Source organism: Theropithecus gelada, chromosome 19 (genome assembly GCF_003255815.1).
Source record: "Theropithecus gelada isolate Dixy chromosome 19, Tgel_1.0, whole genome shotgun sequence".
Classification (NCBI taxonomy): Eukaryota; Metazoa; Chordata; class Mammalia; order Primates; family Cercopithecidae; genus Theropithecus; species Theropithecus gelada.
The window spans coordinates 25263692-25283512 of NC_037687.1; the positions used below are offsets into that span (position 1 = coordinate 25263692).

The 19821-nt window shown below is 49.2% G+C and overlaps 1 protein-coding gene across 8 annotated transcripts in view; it reads right to left on the reverse strand.

Moving 5' to 3' along the window:
• Positions 1-19821, reverse strand: part of LIG1 (DNA ligase 1) — a 52092-nt gene that overhangs the window by 31320 nt on the left and 951 nt on the right. For 2 of the 8 annotated variants that reach the window (XR_003116834.1, XM_025366530.1), the window contains exons 2-9: positions 16862-16935; positions 13334-13423; positions 12149-12284; positions 7823-7949; positions 4698-4793; positions 2222-2326; positions 1087-1209; positions 763-841 (exon numbers count right to left, since the gene is read on the reverse strand). Coding sequence is in view for 5 of the 8 variants with exons in the window: in XM_025366530.1 (XP_025222315.1) it covers positions 763-841; positions 1087-1209; positions 2222-2326; positions 4698-4793; positions 7823-7949; positions 12149-12284; positions 13334-13423; positions 16862-16878 (773 nt within the window). In the remaining 3 variants the exon portion in view is untranslated. Of the gene's footprint in view, positions 1-762; positions 842-1086; positions 1210-2221; positions 2330-4697; positions 4794-7822; positions 7950-12148; positions 12285-13333; positions 13424-16861; positions 16936-19821 lie in introns of all 8 variants that reach the window. The other 6 variants (XR_003116833.1, XM_025366529.1, XR_003116835.1 and 3 more) reach the window with 4 other exon arrangements.

A 19821-nucleotide genomic window follows, 5' to 3' on the forward strand; every position in this document is an offset into this window, starting at 1 on the left:
ATCTGGTGAGTTCAGGCCAGGTGTAGTGGCTCCCGCCTGTAATCCCAGCACTTTGCGAGGCCGAGGTGGATGGACCACCTGAGGCTAGGAGTTCAAGACTAGCCTGACCAACATGGTGAAACCATGTCTCTACTAAAAATACAAAAATTAGCTGGGTGTGGTGGCGTGCACCTGTAATCCCAGCTACTTGGGAGGCTAAAGCAGGAGAATCGCTTGAACCTGGGAGGTGGAGGTTGTAGTGACCTGAGATGGCACCACTGCACTGTAGCCTAGGCAACAGAGCAAGACTCCGTCTCAAAAATAAAAAATCTGGTGAGTTCAGAGCCAGAGGAACAGAGAAGTAGGAAGTGAGGCCAGAGAGGGAGGTGGGGGTCAGCTGTCGAATGGGCTTAGATTTTCTCCTGAGGGCTCTAGGGAACCCTAGAGGGGCAGAGTCAACTCTGGGTGTTAGAAAGATCCCCCAGGCTCTACGGGGATCAGACTGAGGATGAAAGACTGGAGGCAGGGTCAGGGGGTGGCTGGGGCCATGGTCAGCAAACTCCGATCCTGGACCGTTTCTACAGGTCCTGGGAGCTAAGAATGGTGTTGCAACAGGGGCCAAATGTGTCCCGTAAAGCCTAAAATATTTACTCCCTGGCTCTTTATAGAAAAGGTTTGCCGAGTCCTGCAAGAGGAGGAAGCCTGAGCTGGGGGTGGGGCTGTGGGAATGCAGAGAAGGAAACACAGCTCGAAGACCCTTTCCAGACCCGGACACTGACTCACCCCTCAGCAGCTCCCTCCTTTCCTGGAGCCCCTGGCTCCTCCTCCTTCACTTCTTTTTTGATTGCTGGCTTCCGGGGCGCTAGGAATGAAGATAGAAAACAGTGGGTCTTTTCCCCTTCCGGTAGCCTCCACCTCCCATCCATTCTGCACCCAGCACTACCCCAGTGCGTGGGGAGACGGGTGACAGGCTGGTAGAGACGAGGCTGACTTTCCAACCAGCAGGAAAGGGAGAAGGGTCTCACAGCATCTCAGGCCTCTGGAGACAGGCCCACCAGCCTCCTGCCTGGACAACCCCGGGAGGTGGGGTGAGCAAGGAAAACTCACTGAAGAAGCTGCTGAGTGTCTTGGGAGCGCTGCGGGGAGGCTTGGTCTGCTCTTCCTCCTCCTGCAGTTCCTGCCTCGTGGCCACCTCGGGCTCCGAAACGCTTTCCGTCGGGGTCTCTGCTTCTGTGGTGAGAGCGCTCAGACGGTGATGCAAACTCTTTTGACCCTGAGACTTTTTTTTTTAATCTCCAAGATCATTCTGACCCCACAGATGGAAGATATAGCTAAACCTACCCTTTTCCTTTCTGCTAGCTTTGAGTTGAGATCTCAGGCCTGCTGTCTACTCCTCAGTGCTAAACTAGTGGAATTCTAGCACTTGGCCTGCAGTAGGAGACTTAGGAATAGTGGTAAAAAGAAATCTCATCCTCATGAGAAGAAAATATTCCCAGTCCTCCCAGCAGCTGCAGAAAATCAGATACAACTCTGGATCCCTAAAATTCTCCCTGCAAGCGTTTCTAACACAGAGGCCTCACGGCCACTTGGACCACCCTGCGAGGGTAACTTCAGCCTCTAAAATCCTGTAACTCAGTTTGGTTGTCTAACTTAATTAATAACATTTAATTTACACCTATGACTTCTGAAAGCTGTGAACACGTTTTATCTTTTACTTTTTTTGAGGCAGGGGAGCTCTTGCTCTGTCGCCCAGGCTGGAGTGCAGTGGTGCGATCATAGCTCACTGCAACCTCCACCTCCTGGACTCGAGCAATCCTCCCACCTCAGCCTCCCAAGTAGCTGGGACTACAGGTGCGTGCCACCACACCCAGCTCATTTTTGTATTTTTTTTGGTAGAGATGGGGTTTCGCCACGTTGCCCAGGCTGGTCTCGAACTCCTGGGCTCAAGCAGTCCACCCACCCCAGCCTCCCAAAGAGCTAGGATAACAGGTGTGAGCCACCGCAACTGGCCTATGAAGACTTTTTAAAGAATGACTGGCTCTTTCCTCCTTTTCCATATGCATGGGAAAAAATAATAATTAAAAAAAAAAAAAAAAGTAATAAAAACTATCCTTTTTCTAGATTTTGCACTTAAGCAATAAGTTTGAGAATCTATGCCTTGTTTAAATTAATTGTCCTCCAAAGACTTCTGACCCCAAAATCAGGAGGCAGGGCAGGGCGGAGGAGAGGACCGGAAACTCACCGGAGGTCTTTAGGGGCTTGGGAGGTGTGGTGGGCTGGTCCCTGTCTTCTCCTTCCTTCTCTGTTGCCACTTCAGCCTCTGTGAGGCTTTCTTCTGGGGTCTCCACTTCTGACAATAGACAGAACGGTCAGATAGCAAAAAAATCACAGTGAACCTACAAGGGCATTTTGACTGTGGAGGCAATCTGCCCTCATCTGTCATCTGTTTTGTTGTTGTTGTTGTTGTTGTTGTTTTGAGACAGAGTTTCATTCTTGTCGCCCAGGCTGGAATGCAATGGTGCGATCTCGGCTCACTGCAACCTCCGCCTCCTGGGTTCAAGCGATTATCCGGCCTCAGCCTCCCAAGTAGCTGGGATTATAGGCACCCGCCACCACGTCCGGCTATTTTTTTGTATTTTTAGTAGAGATGAGATTTCACCATGTTGGCCAGGCTGGTCTTGAACTACTGACCTCAGGTGAGCCACCCACCTCGGCCTCCCAAAGTGCTGGGATTACAGTTCTACCTTGTACCAATCCAAGGTATCTGTTAAGTGGCGGGCCATGTAAGACCCTGCTCCTTGTCAACCCCAAGCAAGGCAGGGACCTTGAGGGAGTCCAGCCCCCATTTGCCTATGTAGCCAAGACATACATGGTGTGTCTTTCTTTACAAACGATTCCTTTAGTGTTATTCACCCCAAAATAGAATCTGAAAGGGTTAAAAATGCAAATGACGGCCTGCTATAGACAAAAACTTTTAAAGTTAAAAAAAATCATACCTCTAGGGTCACAATAAAAACTGCAAAAACCAACTTGGGGAAAATCTGCGTTAGTAGAAAGAGGCCACCTTCGCTGCCCCTCACTGGACACTGACAATGGCTGAAAGTGTAGTTTACAGTAAAATTTGTACTAAAAATTATCAATAAGAAATCAAATCTTTTTTTTTTCTTTTTTTGAGACGGAGTCTCCCTCTGTCGCCCAGGCTGGAGTGCGGTGGCGCAATCTCAGCTCACTGCAACCTCCACCTCCCAGGTTCAAGTGATTCTTGTGCCTCAGCCTCCTGAGTAGCTGGGACTACAGGCGCCCGCCACCATACCCAGCTAATTTTTGCAATTTTGGTAGGGATGGGGTTTCACCATGTTGGCCAGGCTGGTTTCTAACTCCCGACCTCAAGTGATCCACCCGCCACAGCCTCCCAAACTGCTGGGATTACAGGCATGAGCCACTGCACCTGGCCAAGAAATCAAATCTTAACCAAATTTAAATCTGCCCTGGGAAAATGGACCTTTTACTTGTTTGCAGAAACAAAAAATCTGACGACCTTAAAGGCTGCAATTGGTGTAATCTCATGCAGGCCCCAGATGATCAATGGATCAGATCTTTATGGCTGTTTCCAGTGGGTTCACCAACATGCCGGGAACTCACTGGGCACTGCAAGGTATTTTGGATTTTTCAAAGGAAACCCGGCGACACCTGTTGGCCACTGTATGAACTACAAGTTCGAGGTATTTCAGTTTTCAGTATTATGTCACATTTCTTGTAATGACACTGCATCTCTGCAAAGCTGGGTTTTCATAGGTTGCTGCTATAAAAATCAAGTACTGTACAAAAATCAACATAGACCAGGATATGACGGTGGCAGTTTTCAATTAGATTCCACTGTTTAAGATGTTATAAAGTATCCAAGGCATTTCCCACAAGTAATTGTGGTTATTTAAGAACAAAATACAGGCTGGGTGCGGTGGCTCACGCCTGTAATCCCAGGGCTTTGTGAGGCCGAGGTGGGCGGATCATGTGAGCTCAGGAGTTCGAGACCAGCCTGGTCAACATAGTGAAACCCCATCTCTACTAAAAATACAAAAATTAGCTGGGCATGGTGGGGGGTGTCTGTAATCCCAGCTACTTGGGAAGCTGAGGTGGGAGAATCACTTGAGCCTGGGGGGTGGAGGCTGCAGTGAGCCCAGACTGCACCACTGTACTCTAGCCTGAGTGACGGAGTGAGACTCCATCTCAAAAAAACAAAGGAACAAAACACAAATATTACTTTTTTTTTCAATGCATGTATAGTATCTACTAGGTGTTTGGATATAACCACTTAATCAATAGAACGGATAAGGTATTGGCCTAGGAGCACCGTAAAAAAAAATTACTAAGACATCAAGGGTGCTGTGAACTAAGAAAGTTTGGGAACCTCAGCTTTACGGTAAAATTTACAAGGAAAAGGAAATCATTTAGAAGAAAATAGTTTCCATTAAATAAATATAAAAACAGAAAATAAAAATGGGAAACTGTGCCTGAATGATGACTAAATTAAGATGTCCAAACAAATATATCCCACAATGTTTTCAGAACAGAAGTTCCCATATTGGTAGGTGGAATTCCTGGGGTTCCTGGACACAGGCATCAAATCGGCAGGGTCCGAACATCCTGAGCTCTCAGGCCCCTGCCCTTGCGGATCCCCCACCACACACACACACAGTTCTCTCCTCCTGGGGGCTCACCTTCCTCCTCCTTCTTCCTTTTGGCTTCTCTGTCCTCGTCCGCACTCTGCTCTTCCAGGACTTCCTGAATGGTCCGTTTCGGGAGCTGCTTCCGAGCTGGGGAGGCAAAGGGCTTGGTGTAGCTGACCTCGCTGGCTTGTGTGCTCCCATCCCAGAGAACTCAGACTCGCTGATGTAGCCCCTGGGAGGCTCTGGGCCCTCTCCCCTTCTCTGCCTGCACACAGCCACTGCCCCAGTGCAGGCCGCACCCTTCAATCCCTGCTGCTTCCTGGCTGTGTGACCTTGAGCAGGTTACTTAATTTCTCTGTGCTTTGCTCTCTCACCACTGCAGAATGGAAATAATCCCCACAAGGAAACAATGATGTAATGCACTCGGCACAGTACAGATTCCAGCAGGTCCCCTGAGCTCCCCACTGCTCCCCTCAGATCTTAACTGCCTCCAAGTGTTCCAGACAGCTTCCCCGGAACCTCGGAAGTCTGGAAGTGGCAGGGAATAAACTAGCCCCAGGAGAGGCCCTCACCCCATGGTCGGCAGGAGTTGGTGTATCAATACCTCAGCTGCCTTGCATCTCGCGGATCACTCTGGAGCATTGACACCGTCCTCCAGAGAATCCCACAAAACCAAGCTCCAGCTGCCCAGTGCGTAGCAGACCTAACAGCCCATCCCGTGTTGGCTGCTCCCCTGCCCTGAATCACCCTCTGTTCCCTGCACCTCCTAAACAAATCACTTGCATTTGGATCCCTGTTTCAGAGCTTCAGAGCCTGCTTCCAGAAGACTCTAAACTAACTAAACCTAACTAACCCTTGATGAAGAGCTCACACGAAGGCAGTTACACGCAGCTTCACTGTTATATCTCATGGTGGCCATTGCACCACCTGGTCCCTGGTCTCCCGGCCCCCAGTGGCTCCTTCAACCTTCTATCAGCATGGCAGGCACTGTCTGTCCCTGCTCAAAACCCTTCCATGATTCCACATTCTCTGCTGTATCCAGGATAAAGTCTTTTGATGTCTACCCTGATCCTACCTAATCTCTCTCCATCTGACCTTCTAACCCGTCCCACACCACATACTCCACCTTCTTTGATATCACTGCTAAACTGGGGTGTTTCCAGACACACCCAGTCATGTCACCCCTCCCGGCCTCAGCATGTGCGGTTTGAGACCCAGCTCAATGTCACTCCCTCTAAACACGATCCCCTGACACGCCCCCAGGGCCAACCTCAGCATCTACCCGGAGCTCCCAGCATGCCCTCAGCCACACTGTGACTTCCTTATGGCCGCCTTTCATTCATGGATGAACCTGCCTCCCCAGCTCACAGCCCTTCCATGGCTCCCAGGATCTGCAGCACGAAGCCCAGGCTCCTTAGCTGGGCGTGCAAGACCTTTTCAGATCCAGCCCCCACTCTCCTCTCTAGCTCACCTCTCACCACGTGCTATTCTCAAACTTTCCCTGCTCCTCAGATCGCATCCGGTTCTCCAGAAACAAGGAAGTGGATGAGAGGCCCCAAACATGCCGTGCTGTTCCCATCTCGAGGCCTCTGCATGTGCCTTTCTTGTCTGAGAAACGTGCATCTGTCCTTTCTCAACATGGCCAACTCCAATCCATCTTCTAAGACTCGGCTCAGCCATCACCTCCCCTAGGCCGCTTGACTTCTGAGCTCCCAGAGTACCCTGCGTCACCCAGCGTCGTCCGATGGAAAGATCTGGCAAGCCATGTACGTAACCTTAAACTTTCTTGCAGCCACGTTAACAAAAAGCGGGAAAAACCAGGTTGAACTTGGTTTGAAGAATCTATGTTGCTCAACACATCTAAAATAGTATGATTCCAACATTCTTTTCTCATGCTAGGTCTTCAAAATCCAATGAACTCACTGCACATCTCAAGTTGGACACCAAATGTTTCATCGGAAACATGGTCTGTGTAGGTTTCATAAAATGTACGGCTATTCACATACCAAAGCTGTTCCAAAATTACGTGGAAAAAGTGCAGTCTTTATTCACTGAATTGCATATTAGCTTTCAAATATAAATTCAACTGAAAGGATCTAACATGAAAGATTCAGCTCCTCCGTCACACTCACCACGCTAAAGCGCTCAGCAGGCCGGACCGGACAGCAAGGGCTCACGCTGCCCTGCGTTACGTGTGGGTCTCTCGCCCTGTTCTTCCCCCACAGCAAACATCCCCATTCCCTCTTAGGACAAAGATGCTGTTCCCCAGGCTGGCTTTCCAGGACCTTCTCACCTCGTTGCTCATCGTCCCCAATCCTGCCCTCTACATGCCAGTACGCCAGGCCCTGAGCGGCCCCCAGGCCTTCTCAATTTATATATTCCCTTGCTTAGCATGCAATGCATCCTCTGCTGGTTGCCTCTTCTTTGTCCTAAAGGGCTCAGTTTGGTGAGCCTCTCTTCCAGAAGTCTCCCTTGAGCCACGGCCCCACGCTTGTGTTTCCACATGAGCTATGAGGCCTCTGTCTCAGCAGATAATTACAATCACAATGACCAACAATGACTGAGCCCTGACTAAGGGCTGGGCCCAGTTCTGAGCAGCTTACACGTGCTATCTTCTAACTCAGATATTTCTGTGCGGTAGGTGCTGTCATTATCATCGTCTCTACAGATAAAGCAACCTAAGCTCAGAGAAGGTCGGTCATTTGTCCCAGGTCATACAGCCAGTGGATGGTGGACCTGTGCTCTTAACCACAACACTGAGACCACCACTGTCATAAGGATGACAACCTTGGATGGAAATCCAAGCGGGCAGAAAGGCAGGCGACTGGCCAGTGTGGTGGCTAACGCCTGTAATCCCAGCATTTTGGGAGGCTGAGGTGGGTGGATCACCTGAGGTCAGGAGTTTGAGACCAACCTGGCCAACATAGTGAAACCCCGTCTCTACTAAAAATATAACAATTAGCCAGGCACGGTGGCACGCTCCTGTAATCCCAGCTACTCAGGAAGTTGAGGCAGGAGAATTGCTTGAACCCAGGAGGCAGAGGTTGCAGTGAGCTGAGATCTCGCCACTGTACTCCAGCCTGGGCAATAGAGCAAGACTACGTCTCAAAAAACAAACAAACAAACAAAAAAAGAAAGGCAAGCGACTGAAGGGGCAGCGGCCCGTGTGTTCTCACCTGTGCGACGCTTCGGGATCCCTGATGGGGAGCTGTCCCTGGGAGAGGTGTCAGAGAGGGAAGCGTTGTTTTCAGGAGATGTGGCGGAACGGGGCGGGGAGACCTGTGAGCAGTCCGGGGCAGGCTTCTGGAAGACGAAAGAACAGTTCTAGAGTGAGCGGGGGAAAGAGGGACTCCATTTCCCAGAAGTTGAGAGTAGAGGGGACCGAAACCTCCTGTGTTTACCTTCCTCTCTGACCCTATGGTCTCAGCCCTAACTCAGGTCTGGCCTCTTCTCACCTGGGCCATCATCCCGCCCTCCAGTGCAGGATCATGGTCCTATCAAGGACCCCCCATAGCGCTTCTGTTTCCTGCAGTAACAGAATCTTCGATTCTCCTGCCTCAGTCTCCCGAGTAGCTGGGACTACAGGCCTGCACCACCATGCCTGGCTAATTTTTGTATTTTGAGTAGAGACGGGGTTTCACTACGTTGGCCAGCTCTACACAACGGGAAGTCAGGGGAAATGATATACACCTCTTTGTATAGTTTTTTTTTGAGACAGGGTCTCACTGCAGTGAGTGCAGTGGCACGATCTCGGCTCACTGCAATCTCCGCCTCCCAGGTCCAAGGAATTCTCCTGCCTCAGCCTCCCGAGCAGCTAGGATAACGGGTGCATGCCACCACGCCCAGCTAATTTTTGTATTTTTTTTATAGAGATGGGGTTTCACCATGTTGACCAGGCTGGTCTCGAACTCCTGAGCTCAAACGATCCTCCCGCCTTGGCCTCCAGAGCACTGAAAATACAGGCATGAGCCACCATGCCCAACCTTCTCTCCACATAGATTGGATGTTTGTTCCCCCCAGGCCGCATGTTGCAATCTGGTCTCCAATGTTGGAGGTATGACGTGGTGGGAGGCATTTGGGTCACGTGGGCAGATCCCTCATGAATGGCTCGTACCCTCCTTGTGGGAGGAACCGAGTTCTCCCTCTACTGGTTCACATGAGGGCTGTTGTTTCAAATGCCTCTCTCGCCATGTGACACACCTGCTCCTCCTCCACCTTCCACCGTGACTGGAAGCATCTTGAGGCCCAGAAGCAGATGCTGGCATTATACTTCTTGTACAGCCTGCAGGACCGTGGGCCAAAATCAACCTCTTTATAAATTAACTGCTCTCGAGTATTCCTTTATAGCAATACGAAATGGACTAACATGCATTTCTTGGTTCAAATAACATCCACTTAATGTTGAGTGGGTGCCCTCCTCTTCCTGTTGGTGGAATATGGATATTCACAGGGACAAGGGCATCTACAGAGAGCAGACGACAGCACAGAGGAAGCCTGGGCCTCTCACCCTGTGAGACTGTCACATGAATCCTGGACTCTGCACTCATAAGTGAGAAAAATAAGTTTGCGTCTTGCCTGAGCCACTGCTACTGTGTCTCGGTTTCAATCACTCACCTCTCTTCTTACAGGACCCTGTGCCAGTTATTAAGTGATTTTCTCTCAGCTCCAAACCTGTCACTGTCCAGTCTCCCTCATGATGCCAGGACTGGGACTCCACAAATCTCCTTCTTGCTCTGGCACCACCTCAGCATCAGGCAGTGCCAATGGAGGGAACTAGAGGGCACTGCATGATTGGAGGCATAGCCAGCTTCTCTCCACCTGGGGGCTCAGCTGCTGGATCCCACTGACAGTTTTTTCTAACACGCACGGGGCTTGCCACGTGGTACCTGATCAGAGACACCGGCATCTCCCACCCAGTGCTCCTTTCCTGAAAGATCAGAGCTCCAGGCTCTTGAGGCACCTTCTCTAAGCTCAGAGACCTGCCAGCAGTCCCGCCACAGAGGTGTGAATTTCAGCTCCAAAGCCACAGGGACAGTCGCTGCACCTGGCAGTTGCTACCTCCATGATGCCTTAGAGTTAGTTCTCTCTTTACCCCTTCAGTTACCTATTTAACAACTGCACACCTAGTGACCATCCTTTAAACTCCCTCTGTTCAAATCACTGGTATGGTTTCTGTTTCCCATTGAGACCCTGATGGAGATACAGGTCTCAGAGAATTTTTTTTTTTTTTTTTTTTTGAGACGGAGTCTCGCCCTGTTGTTCAGGCTGGAGTGCAGTGGCATGATCTCAGCTCACCACAACCTCCGCCTCCCAGGTTCAAGCGATTCTCCTGTCTCAGTCTCCTGAGTAGCTGGGACTACAGGCCCGTGCCACCATGCCTGGCTAATTTTTGTATTTTAGTAGAGACGGGGTTTCACTATGTTGGCCAGGCTGCTCTCGAACACCTGACCTCATGATCCACCCGCCTCAGCCTCCCAAAGCGCTGGGATTACAAGCATGAGCCACCATGCCTGGCCAGAGGTATATTTTAAACACAGCCCAGGACTAAACGATCTCTGCCTCTCTTCTGCCCAAAACTCTTCCTAGCTCCCCAGAAGCCTCAGGGTCAAGTCCAAGCTCCAAAAGAGATCTCTGTCCTAATACCTGGAACCTGGGCGTATGTTAGGTTACATGGCAAAGAGTAATTGAGGTTGCTAATCAGTGGACCTTCCGATAGCAGGATTATCCTGGACTATCCAGGTGGGCCTGATACAGGCACAGGGGCCTTCAAAGTGGAAGAGGGTGGCAGGAGAGGAAAGTCAGGGTGAGATGTGGCCACAGAAGAAAGGCACAGAAGGAGGCAATGCCACGTGCTTTTTTTTTTTTTTTTTGAGACGGAGTCTCGCTGTGTTGCCCAGGCTGGAGTGCAGTGGCGTGATCTCGGCTCACTGCAAGCTCCGCCTCCCAGGTTCACGCCATTCTCCTGCCTCAGCCTCCCGAGTAGCTGGGACTACAGGCGCCCGCCACCACGCCCAGATAATTTTTTGTATTTTCGATAGAGATGGGGTTTCACCGTGTTAGCCAGGATGGTCTCCATCTCCTGACCTCGTGATCCGCCCACCTTGGCCTCCCAAAGTGCTGGGGTTACAGGTGTGAGCCACCGCGCCCGGCCACTTGCTTTGAAAGCGGAGAAGGGGGGATCTCTGGTGGCTGCAAAAGGCAATTCCTGGATTCTCCCCTAGAGCCCCCAGAAATGAACGCAGACCTGCTGACACCTTGATTTTAGCCCAGTGCAACCCATTTCAGACTCACGACTCCCAAACCGTAAGACAATAAACTGGCATTGTTGGAAGCCACTGTGTTTGTGGTCAATTGTTACGGCAGCAAATGGGAAGCTAATATAGGTGGTGAGGAAAGTTTCGCTGAGGAAGTGATATCTGAGCAAAGCATGGAAGAAAGCAGGGGACTGAGCCAGGTGTGTATCTGGGAAAGAGAGTTTCAGGCTGGGAAAAGAGGTAGCGGCCCAGAGGTGGAAGTGCACGCGGTGGGTGTGGAAAGCCAGGACGGAACGAGCTGAGGAAGAGCTGTTGATGCAGCTGCAGATGTGATGGGCAGGGGGGAAGCGAGGAGGAGCAGGAGGGGCCTGGTAGGTTTCCACAAGGCCTGGCTTTGGCCTGTGGTGGAATACCAGGTGGGTTGCACAGGGAGTCACAGGACCTGACCTCACCACTGACAGAATAAGTAGCACTGTGCTTTGGACATCATCCACAAAGCAATGAACAAGCATTAAATGACTTAAACAGGGGAAGAGAGTGATCCAATGTTTTTGGAGAAGTTAAAAAGCCCTCTGACCACAGGAGAGGCTAGATATACTTTTGAGCCCTTATTTTTTTTGTTTTATTTTTGAGGCAAGGTCTTGCTCTGTCACCCAGGCTGGAGTGTAGTGGTACAATCGTAGTTCACTGAAGCCTTTGAACTCCTGGGCTCAAGCGATCCTCCTGCCTCAGCCTCTCAAGTAGCTAGCACCGCAGGCATGCGCCACCACACCTGGCTAATTTTTAAAACATTTTTTTGTAGAGATGGGGTCTCGCTATGTTGCCCAGCCTGGTCTCGAACTCCTGGCCTCAAGTGATCCTCCCACGATGGCCTCCCAAAGTGCTGGGATTACAGACATAAACCATTGCGCTGGGCCTTGAGCCCTTACTTTACATCAGGCACTATTCTCAGATCTGTATGTAAATGAACTCATTTCATCTTCCCAGTCACCCTATGAGGAAGGCGTTATCAGGAGCTGCACGTTACAGGTGAGGACCCAAGACGTAACTTGGTGAAGGAGGCCACCCAAGGCCCTAGGGCAGGGGCAATTAGGACCAGGCCGTCTGCACCCGACACAACCAGGAAACACATCCACCTCTCCCGGGCAATTTCTCCGGAATCCTCCTCAACAGCTGCTGCGCTCTGTTCCAAAGGCTAATGGGAATTCGTTTCTTTGGGTAAAAATGGGCAGGCTGATGGGGACCTACCTGGCCTTTAGCAGGGCTAAGGGCTTCATCCTCCTCTTCCCCTTCGCTGCCCAGGACCCGGGCCGCCTTCCTGCCTGGCCTCTTCACTGGAGAGTCACTCTCGGACACCACTCCATTCCACTCCTTCAGTGCCGCCCTGGAAGGTGGGGAAATGGGGGTGTAAAGGGGCAACTACAGCAGGCAGAGTGGGGTCACTGCTCACAAACACCCTGGTTTCTTTGCTGTTTCCTTCCCTTCCTTTCAAGCATCCAATGAACATTCTCTAGTTGCCTCCTCAGCAAATCTCATCGTTTCATCCATTAATGCATCCATCCACCTGCCCACTCATCCACTCACCCACCCGTCACACATCTCTGGAGGCCTCTGGAGTGTCTGTCCTGTGATGGGTGATGCTGAGGAGCAAATGGAGTCCCTGCCTAAGGCTCCATTGGTCTCCAGCATCTATTAGGAAACCTTCTTTTTTTCTGAGATGGAGTTTCCCTCAGTCACCCAGGTTGGAGTGCAGTGAGCCGAGATCACGCCATTGTACTCCAGCCTGGGCAAGAGCAAGACTCTGTCTCAAAAAAAAAAAAAAAAAAAGGCCGGGCGCGGTGGCTCAAGCCTGTAATCCCAGCACTTTGGGAGGCCGAGACGGGTGGATCACGAGGTCAGGAGATCGAGACCATCCTGGCTAACACGGTGAAACCCCGTCTCTACTAAGAAATACAAAAAAATAGCCGGGCGAGGTGGCGGGCGCCTGTAGCCCCAGCTACTCGGGAGGCTGAGGCCGGAGAATGGCGTGAACCCGGGAGGCGGAGCTTGCAGTGAGCTGAGAGGAGGCCACTGCACTCCAGCCTGGGCGACAGAGCGAGACTCCGTCTCAAAAAAAAAAAAAAAAAAAAGAGTATCGCTTCTTCTACTTAGATGAGACAGCATTAAGATGTGGCCAGTGGCCAGCTTCTCTGCATCATGGAGAATGTCTGGTTGTAGAACAAAGCCAAGACCTGCAGAAACAGACCAATGAACGACTCCAAGGCCCTGGATCCAGCTGTGCCTGCAGCTGCTCTTGCTCTTGGACTTCCGGCTGCCTGGCTGAAAAAATCTTTCGGGTCCCAAGACATTTTGCATTAGGTTTGTACACTTGCAACCAAGAGAATCCTGACTGCTAAAGGAAAAAATTCACCATATCCCAGCCCTGTGACGTACTTCGGAGGGGGCTCCGTCTCTCTGCTGCCGTTGGATGCCTCCTTCTCAGGCTTCTTCGCTTTACCCTCTTTCTTGGGGTGGAAGAATGACCTAGAGGAGCATAAAAGGGGATTAAAAAAGGAGAATAACAGCACCAATACCCTGCCTATCTCTGCTGCATTCTATAACTTCTAATACCATTTCCCATCTCAGCACATAACAGAGAATTTCAAACAAGCCCTTTAACCTAACTGATAAGGAAACTCAGACTCAGACAGAGAAGGCAACACTGTACTTATTTTTCTGCCCTTACTTTTTGCAAGATACGATACATCCCAAGTTTCACTCAACAAATATCAACTAAGCACTTTTTAACTTTTTTTTTTTTTTTTTTGAGACGGAGTCTCGCTCTGTTGCCCAGGCTGGAGTGCAGTGGCATGATCTCAGCTCACTGCAAGCTCTGCCTCCCCAGTTACAGCAATTTTCCTGCCTCAGTCTCCCGAGTAGCTGGGATTACAGGTGCCCGCCACAACGCCTGGCTAATTTTTTTTATATTTTTGGTAGAGATGGGTTTTCTCCATGTTGGCCAGGCTGGTCTCAAATGCCTGACCTCAAGTGATCTGCCCACCTCAGCCTCCCAAGTGTTGGGATTATAGGCATGAGCCACCACACCCAGCCTAAAAAAATTTTTTTTTCTAGATGGAGTTTTCACTCTTGCTGCCCAGGCTGGAGTGCAGTGGCGTAATCTTGACTCACTGCAACCTATGTCTCCTGGGTTCAAGCAATTCTCCTGCCTCAGCCTCCTGAGTAGCTGGGATTACAGGCAGCCACCACCAAACCTGGCTATTTTTTTTTTTTTTTAATTTAGTAGCGATGGGGTTTCACCATGTTGGTCAGGCTGGTCTCGAACTTCTGACCTCAGGTGATCCACCTGCCTCCCAAAGTGCTGGGATTACAGGCGTGAGCCACTGTGCCCGGCCTAACTAAGCACTTATTATGTGCCAGGGCCTATTCTGGGCCTGAGGGGTTTGGCGGTGACCTAGACACATGAAGTTCCTGCCTTCAAGCAGCTGACACTCTGGTGAAGGACACAAATAGTAAGAAAACAACTAAATATAAAATGTTGGGGCCGGGCACGGTAGCTCACGCCTGTAATTCCAGCACTTTGAGGAAGCCGAGGTGGGTGGATCATGAGGCCAGGAGATCAAGACCATCCTGGCTAACATGGTGAAACCCCGTCTCTACTAAAAATACAAAAACAAAATTAGCTGGGCGTGGTGGCGGGCGCCTGTGGTCCCAGCTACTTGGGAGGCTGAGGCAGGAGAATGGCGTGAACCTGGGAGGTGGAGCTTGCAGTGAGCCAAGATCCGCCACTGCACTCCAGCCTGGGCGACAGAGCGAGACTCCGTCTCAAAAAAAACGTTGGAAGGCGTGCAGTGCTCTGAAAAATATAAATAAAGTAAGGCACTTTCCAACTAAATCATTGGAGATTGCCTAGAAGGGGGCTTCTTCCTAAGAACAGAGTGCTGAGAGGAAAACTAGGAACTTTACAGTGGAGAGGTCTGGCCAGCACTCCCCTAACCAAGCGATGAAGGTTAGCTTTACCAGCGATGTCACAGGAACCTTATATGCGCCTGACACCAGCCAGCATCTTTCGATGGTATCTTTCCAAAAGCCCATAACCCTAGTGTAATTATGAGAATAACACTGCACATACCAACACCGGGGACAGTTCTACAGGATACCTGTTCAGTATTCCCCAAGATTGACAAACGTCGTAAAAAACAAGGAAACTCTGAGAAACTGCCACCCAGAGGAGACTGAGATGTGATGATTAAATGCAATATGGTACCCTGAATTGAACTCTGGAATAGAAAAGGACATTTAAAACAAAAAAAAATCTGGTGAAACCTGAATAATAAAATACAGAGTTCAGTTAAGAGTAATGTACTGACGCTGGTTCCTCAGTGGTGAGAAATGGATCGTAGTAATGTATGATCGTAGTAATGTGCTGTCGGGGGGCTGTCCTACGAACTGAAGGATGTTTAGCAGCGTGCCTGGCTTTTAGCCACCAGATGCCAACTGGCAATGGAAACTGGGCGAGGGTATACAGGACCTGTCTGTACTGTCTTTGCAACTTTCCTGTATCTCTAAAATTATTCCAGAATAAGAAGTGTATTTAATCTTCAAAAAGAAAAAAAGAAAAGGAAAATCATGCGAAAGCAAGAGGACGCAAAGCAATCAAAGGTATCATCAGCCCGGGAGAGACAATCCCCAGATTCCTTATCACGGGAGAAAAATGGAACCCAGGACTTACGTAAGCCACTCATTACCTCCCAGGTTTCTGGGACGGACGCCCAGGTCTGGGTCTCTCTACCATCCACTTTCTCCTCCTGGTAACAGCCCCTCCGTTTTCCTCTTGGGATGCTTCTTACCCCACACTCTCTCAGTACGCACGATTTGAGTGTGCTAGCCCTTTTGCTCGTGACCAGGGGTGGACACGTGACTCAGGCTGCATCCCCGTGGCCGGTTCAGGGATAGGTATGTGGCCCGAGCTGGGCCAGTGAAACTGGGCTCTAACACCCTCTTTCCACGGGGAGGCTAACCAGGGGAGAGCCCGCCTGAGGGTGAGGACAACCTCAAGGACAGCAGAGCTGAACAATGGAGAGAGACAGATTCCCAGGGAGAAAGTTTTGGCAACTAGATGGAACCAAGCCTGAGGCTGTTTACTCCAGCAGGTTTCAATGACAGAAGTCAAGTCACGCCCTTTCTTGTCTTCCTGAAGCCAGACTGCATTAACACGAGGTTTCTCAACCTAGACACTACTGACGTTAGGCCTGATGGTTCTGTGTTTTCGGGGGGCTGTCCTACGAACTGAAGGATGTTTAGCAGCATGCCTGGCTTTTAACCACTAGATGCCAATGGCAAACCCTGTGTCCCTAGGTTGTAACAACCAAAAATATCTCCAGACACTGGCTGGGCGCAGCGGCTCACGCCTGGAATCCTAGCGCTTTGGGAGGCTGAGGCAGGCGGATCACGAGGTCAGGAGTTCCAGACCAGCCTGACCAACATGGTGAAACCCTGCCTCTACTGAAAATACAAAAATTAGCTGGGCGTGGTGGCGCGCACCTGTAATCCCAGCTACTCAGGAGGCTGAGGCAGGAGAATCGCTTGAACCCGGGAAGCGGAGGTTGCAGTGAGCCGAGACTGTGCCAGTGCACTCCAGCCTCGGTGACACAGCGAGACTCTATCTCAAAAAAAAAAAAATATCCAGACACTGCCAGATGTTACCTGGGGAGCAAAACTGCTGCTGACTGAGAACCGCTGGGTTGGGTTTCTGTTCCTTGCAACTAAAAAGAGTGGTTCAATACACCGTCTTCCATATCCCACGGCTCATTTTCCTTACTACTTGACTCCTGGAAATTCCAACTCAAAATCTAACGTAAGGATTTTTTTGTTTGTTTTTTTGGGGGTTTTTTGGTACAGATTTACAGAAAGAAACAGAGAACTTAGAGAATGAAAGACTCAGGGGCAAGGGAGAGTCCTCACATGATACTTCGCTGCATGTTGGCGCCAGAATTCTCCCTTCCCGTCCAGCACTTTTCTTCGTCTGTCAGCTGCTCCTGGAACAGAAATCCAAACACTTGTTGAGGTGACTGGTTGTGCAGAGATCCAAACACATAAAACCCTTTCTTTAAGAAAAAAAAAAAAACAACAACCTAGAAACATGAATTTTCCCTTTAAGAAGAAACTCCTGTTTTTATGAACCAAAATAATTTGCTAGTGAGACTTACTGGTGAAGAATAAAACTTCCAAATCAGAGATTAAGAGGCCTCCTTTACCGTAAGAAGACTGTTTTTCATCTAATATGAAGAATAGACTGAGGACCTGAAATGGGGTTTTTTTTGAAGTTTAAAGGTTAGTGAAAAATTGTTTTAAGGTGATAACATAATTCCCTAAAACAACTGTGGAAGCTTATAAAATTATACCCGCTGGTCTACATAAATTAGCTGTTGGGCAATTTCTAAGTTATGCTGTTATTTCAAGCAAAGGGCAGAACATCACAGGGTGTGTGCTACTGTACTGTGTAAAAAAGAAAGACTATAGGCCAGGCACGGTAGCTCACGCCTGTCATCCCAGCACTTTGGGAGGCCATGGTGGATGGATCACCTGAGGTCAGGAGTTCAAGACCAGCCTGGCTAACATGGCAATACCCTATCTCTACTAAAAATACAAAAATTAGCCAGGCGCAGTGGCGAGCGCCTGTAATCCCAGCTACTCTGGAGGCTGAGGCAGGAGAATCGCTTGAACCCAGAAGGCGAAGGCTGCAGTGAGCCAAGATTGTAATACTGCACTCCAGTCTGGACAAGAGTGAAACTCCATCTCGAAAAAAAAAAAAAAGAAAAAGAAAAAAAAAGAAAGACTGTAAATGTATCCACATATCTTGTATATACACAGAGCATCTCTGTTGGAAGACAAAAAACTGGTGATGCTGTCGCCTGAGGAGGTACAGCCATTGGAGGGAGATATTTTTAACACGCATGCTTTTGCAGGCAGAACAATCAGAATCCATTACCCCTTCAAAATATATTTTTAAAAATTAAATACTTTTTTAAAAAGTCTTTTTTTTAATGAAATCAATAACAGTCACTGGGGCTTCCACAGTTTAGAATAACGCTAATGAAAGGGTTCCTAGGCCGGGCGTGGTAGCTCACGCCAATAATCCCAGCACTTTGGGAGGCCGAGGCGGGTGGATCACTTGAGGTCAGGAGTTCGAGAGCAAGACTCTATCTCAAAAAGAAAAAACAAACAAACAAACAAAAAACAAACTCAGCAACTTCCAAACAAGGTTTCTCAGGGCTAGCTGGGGAGCAGGAAGTATGCAATGCTTCAACCAAACAGTTCACAAAAAAGCAGGTTAGGGACTTAGACACCAAAATCCTGAGGGCAAAGGAGAAAACTATTACGACCACTACTGAGCACTCACCTGGCTAGGTACTTTACATTCTCAATTATACCGACTCTCCACAACAACTCTGTTACAGAAACTAAGGCCCAGAGGGGTTTTTAAAGGAACTTAACCTGCATCTCTACTACGTTCTGCCCCAGGTGTCTGCCTGCTCCACAGCTCACCTCTTAACCACCAGACTGAGTTGCAAGGGAAGGAGAAAGAAACAAGCATTTACTGGGAAGCCTGCTCTATGCCTGACATGCTGATCACATTCTCAAATACCCTCAATCCTCAAGTCAGCCCTCCAAGACAGGTGTGATCATCCCCACCTCACAGATGAAGGCACTGAGGACAGGGGGACACAGCTGGGGTTCAGGCAAGGCTTCAAACCCCGGTGTGGCTGGCTCCAAAGCTCATGTTCCTTCCTCCTTACCACGGTACTCAAGGCTGGCTTCTCAACTCCGTGTACTGCTGAGTTGGGGGAAACAAACTGGTTGATGCCTCTGGAGGACCACCTGGCATCTCTATCAGAATGGCAACCTCACTTCTGTGTATTTGGCCCACAGAGACCCTCACAGGTGGACCAAGCAGGTAACAAAGTTACCTGCTGCAGCACCAACTGTAATGAGAAAAGACTGGAAACTGGTGGAATGTCTACCCTTAGGGAACTGGTTCCCTAATTACTGGAATACCATATGGTGGAATATTGTTCAGGGTTACAATGAAATGAATGATAGATAAAAGGTATGGGAATTTTTTTCAGGGGGTGATAAAAATATCCTAAAATCGATCATGGTAATAACTGCACAACTCAGTGCAAAAACTAAAAACCACTGACTTGTACACTTTAGATAGGCAAACTGTATGGTTTGTGAATTATATCTCAATAAAGCGGTTACCAAAATGAAGAAATGACAGGAAAAATATCAAGTGAGGATGAAACAGTACTCAGTGATAAAAAGAAACAGAGCACTGATACAAGCAACAACTTGGGTGGATCTCCAGGGCCTTGTGCAGAGTGGAAAAAAGGTCACATCCTAATAACATATGATTCCATTTACATAACACTCTCCAAATGACAAAACTAGAGATGGTGAACACATTTGTGGTTGCCAGGGGCCTGGGGAGTTCTTATGTGGAGAGGGAACTGTTCTATATCACAATTATGATGGAGGTTACACAAATCTATACCAGGGATCAAACTGCACAGGCACACAGATACACAATCACACTCACACACACAAAAACTGGTGAAAATGGAACAGGTCTGTAATCTAGTCAACAGAACTATACTGATGTCAATTTCCTGGTTTCGATATTGGGACTACATAAGATGTCACCATTAGGGAAAGACGGATATACTATTTTCACAACTTCCTTGAATCTATAATTATTTCAAAATAAAAAGTAAAAACAAGAGGTAAGCTCCACCCCTTTATCAAGCATACATTAGGCCAGACTTCTCCCCATTCAGATGATTCTCTATCTTTTGGGGGCCCTTTACCTAGACCTGGACCTTACCAGCGACCTCTCCCTGCCGTGATCACCTCCCTCCAGT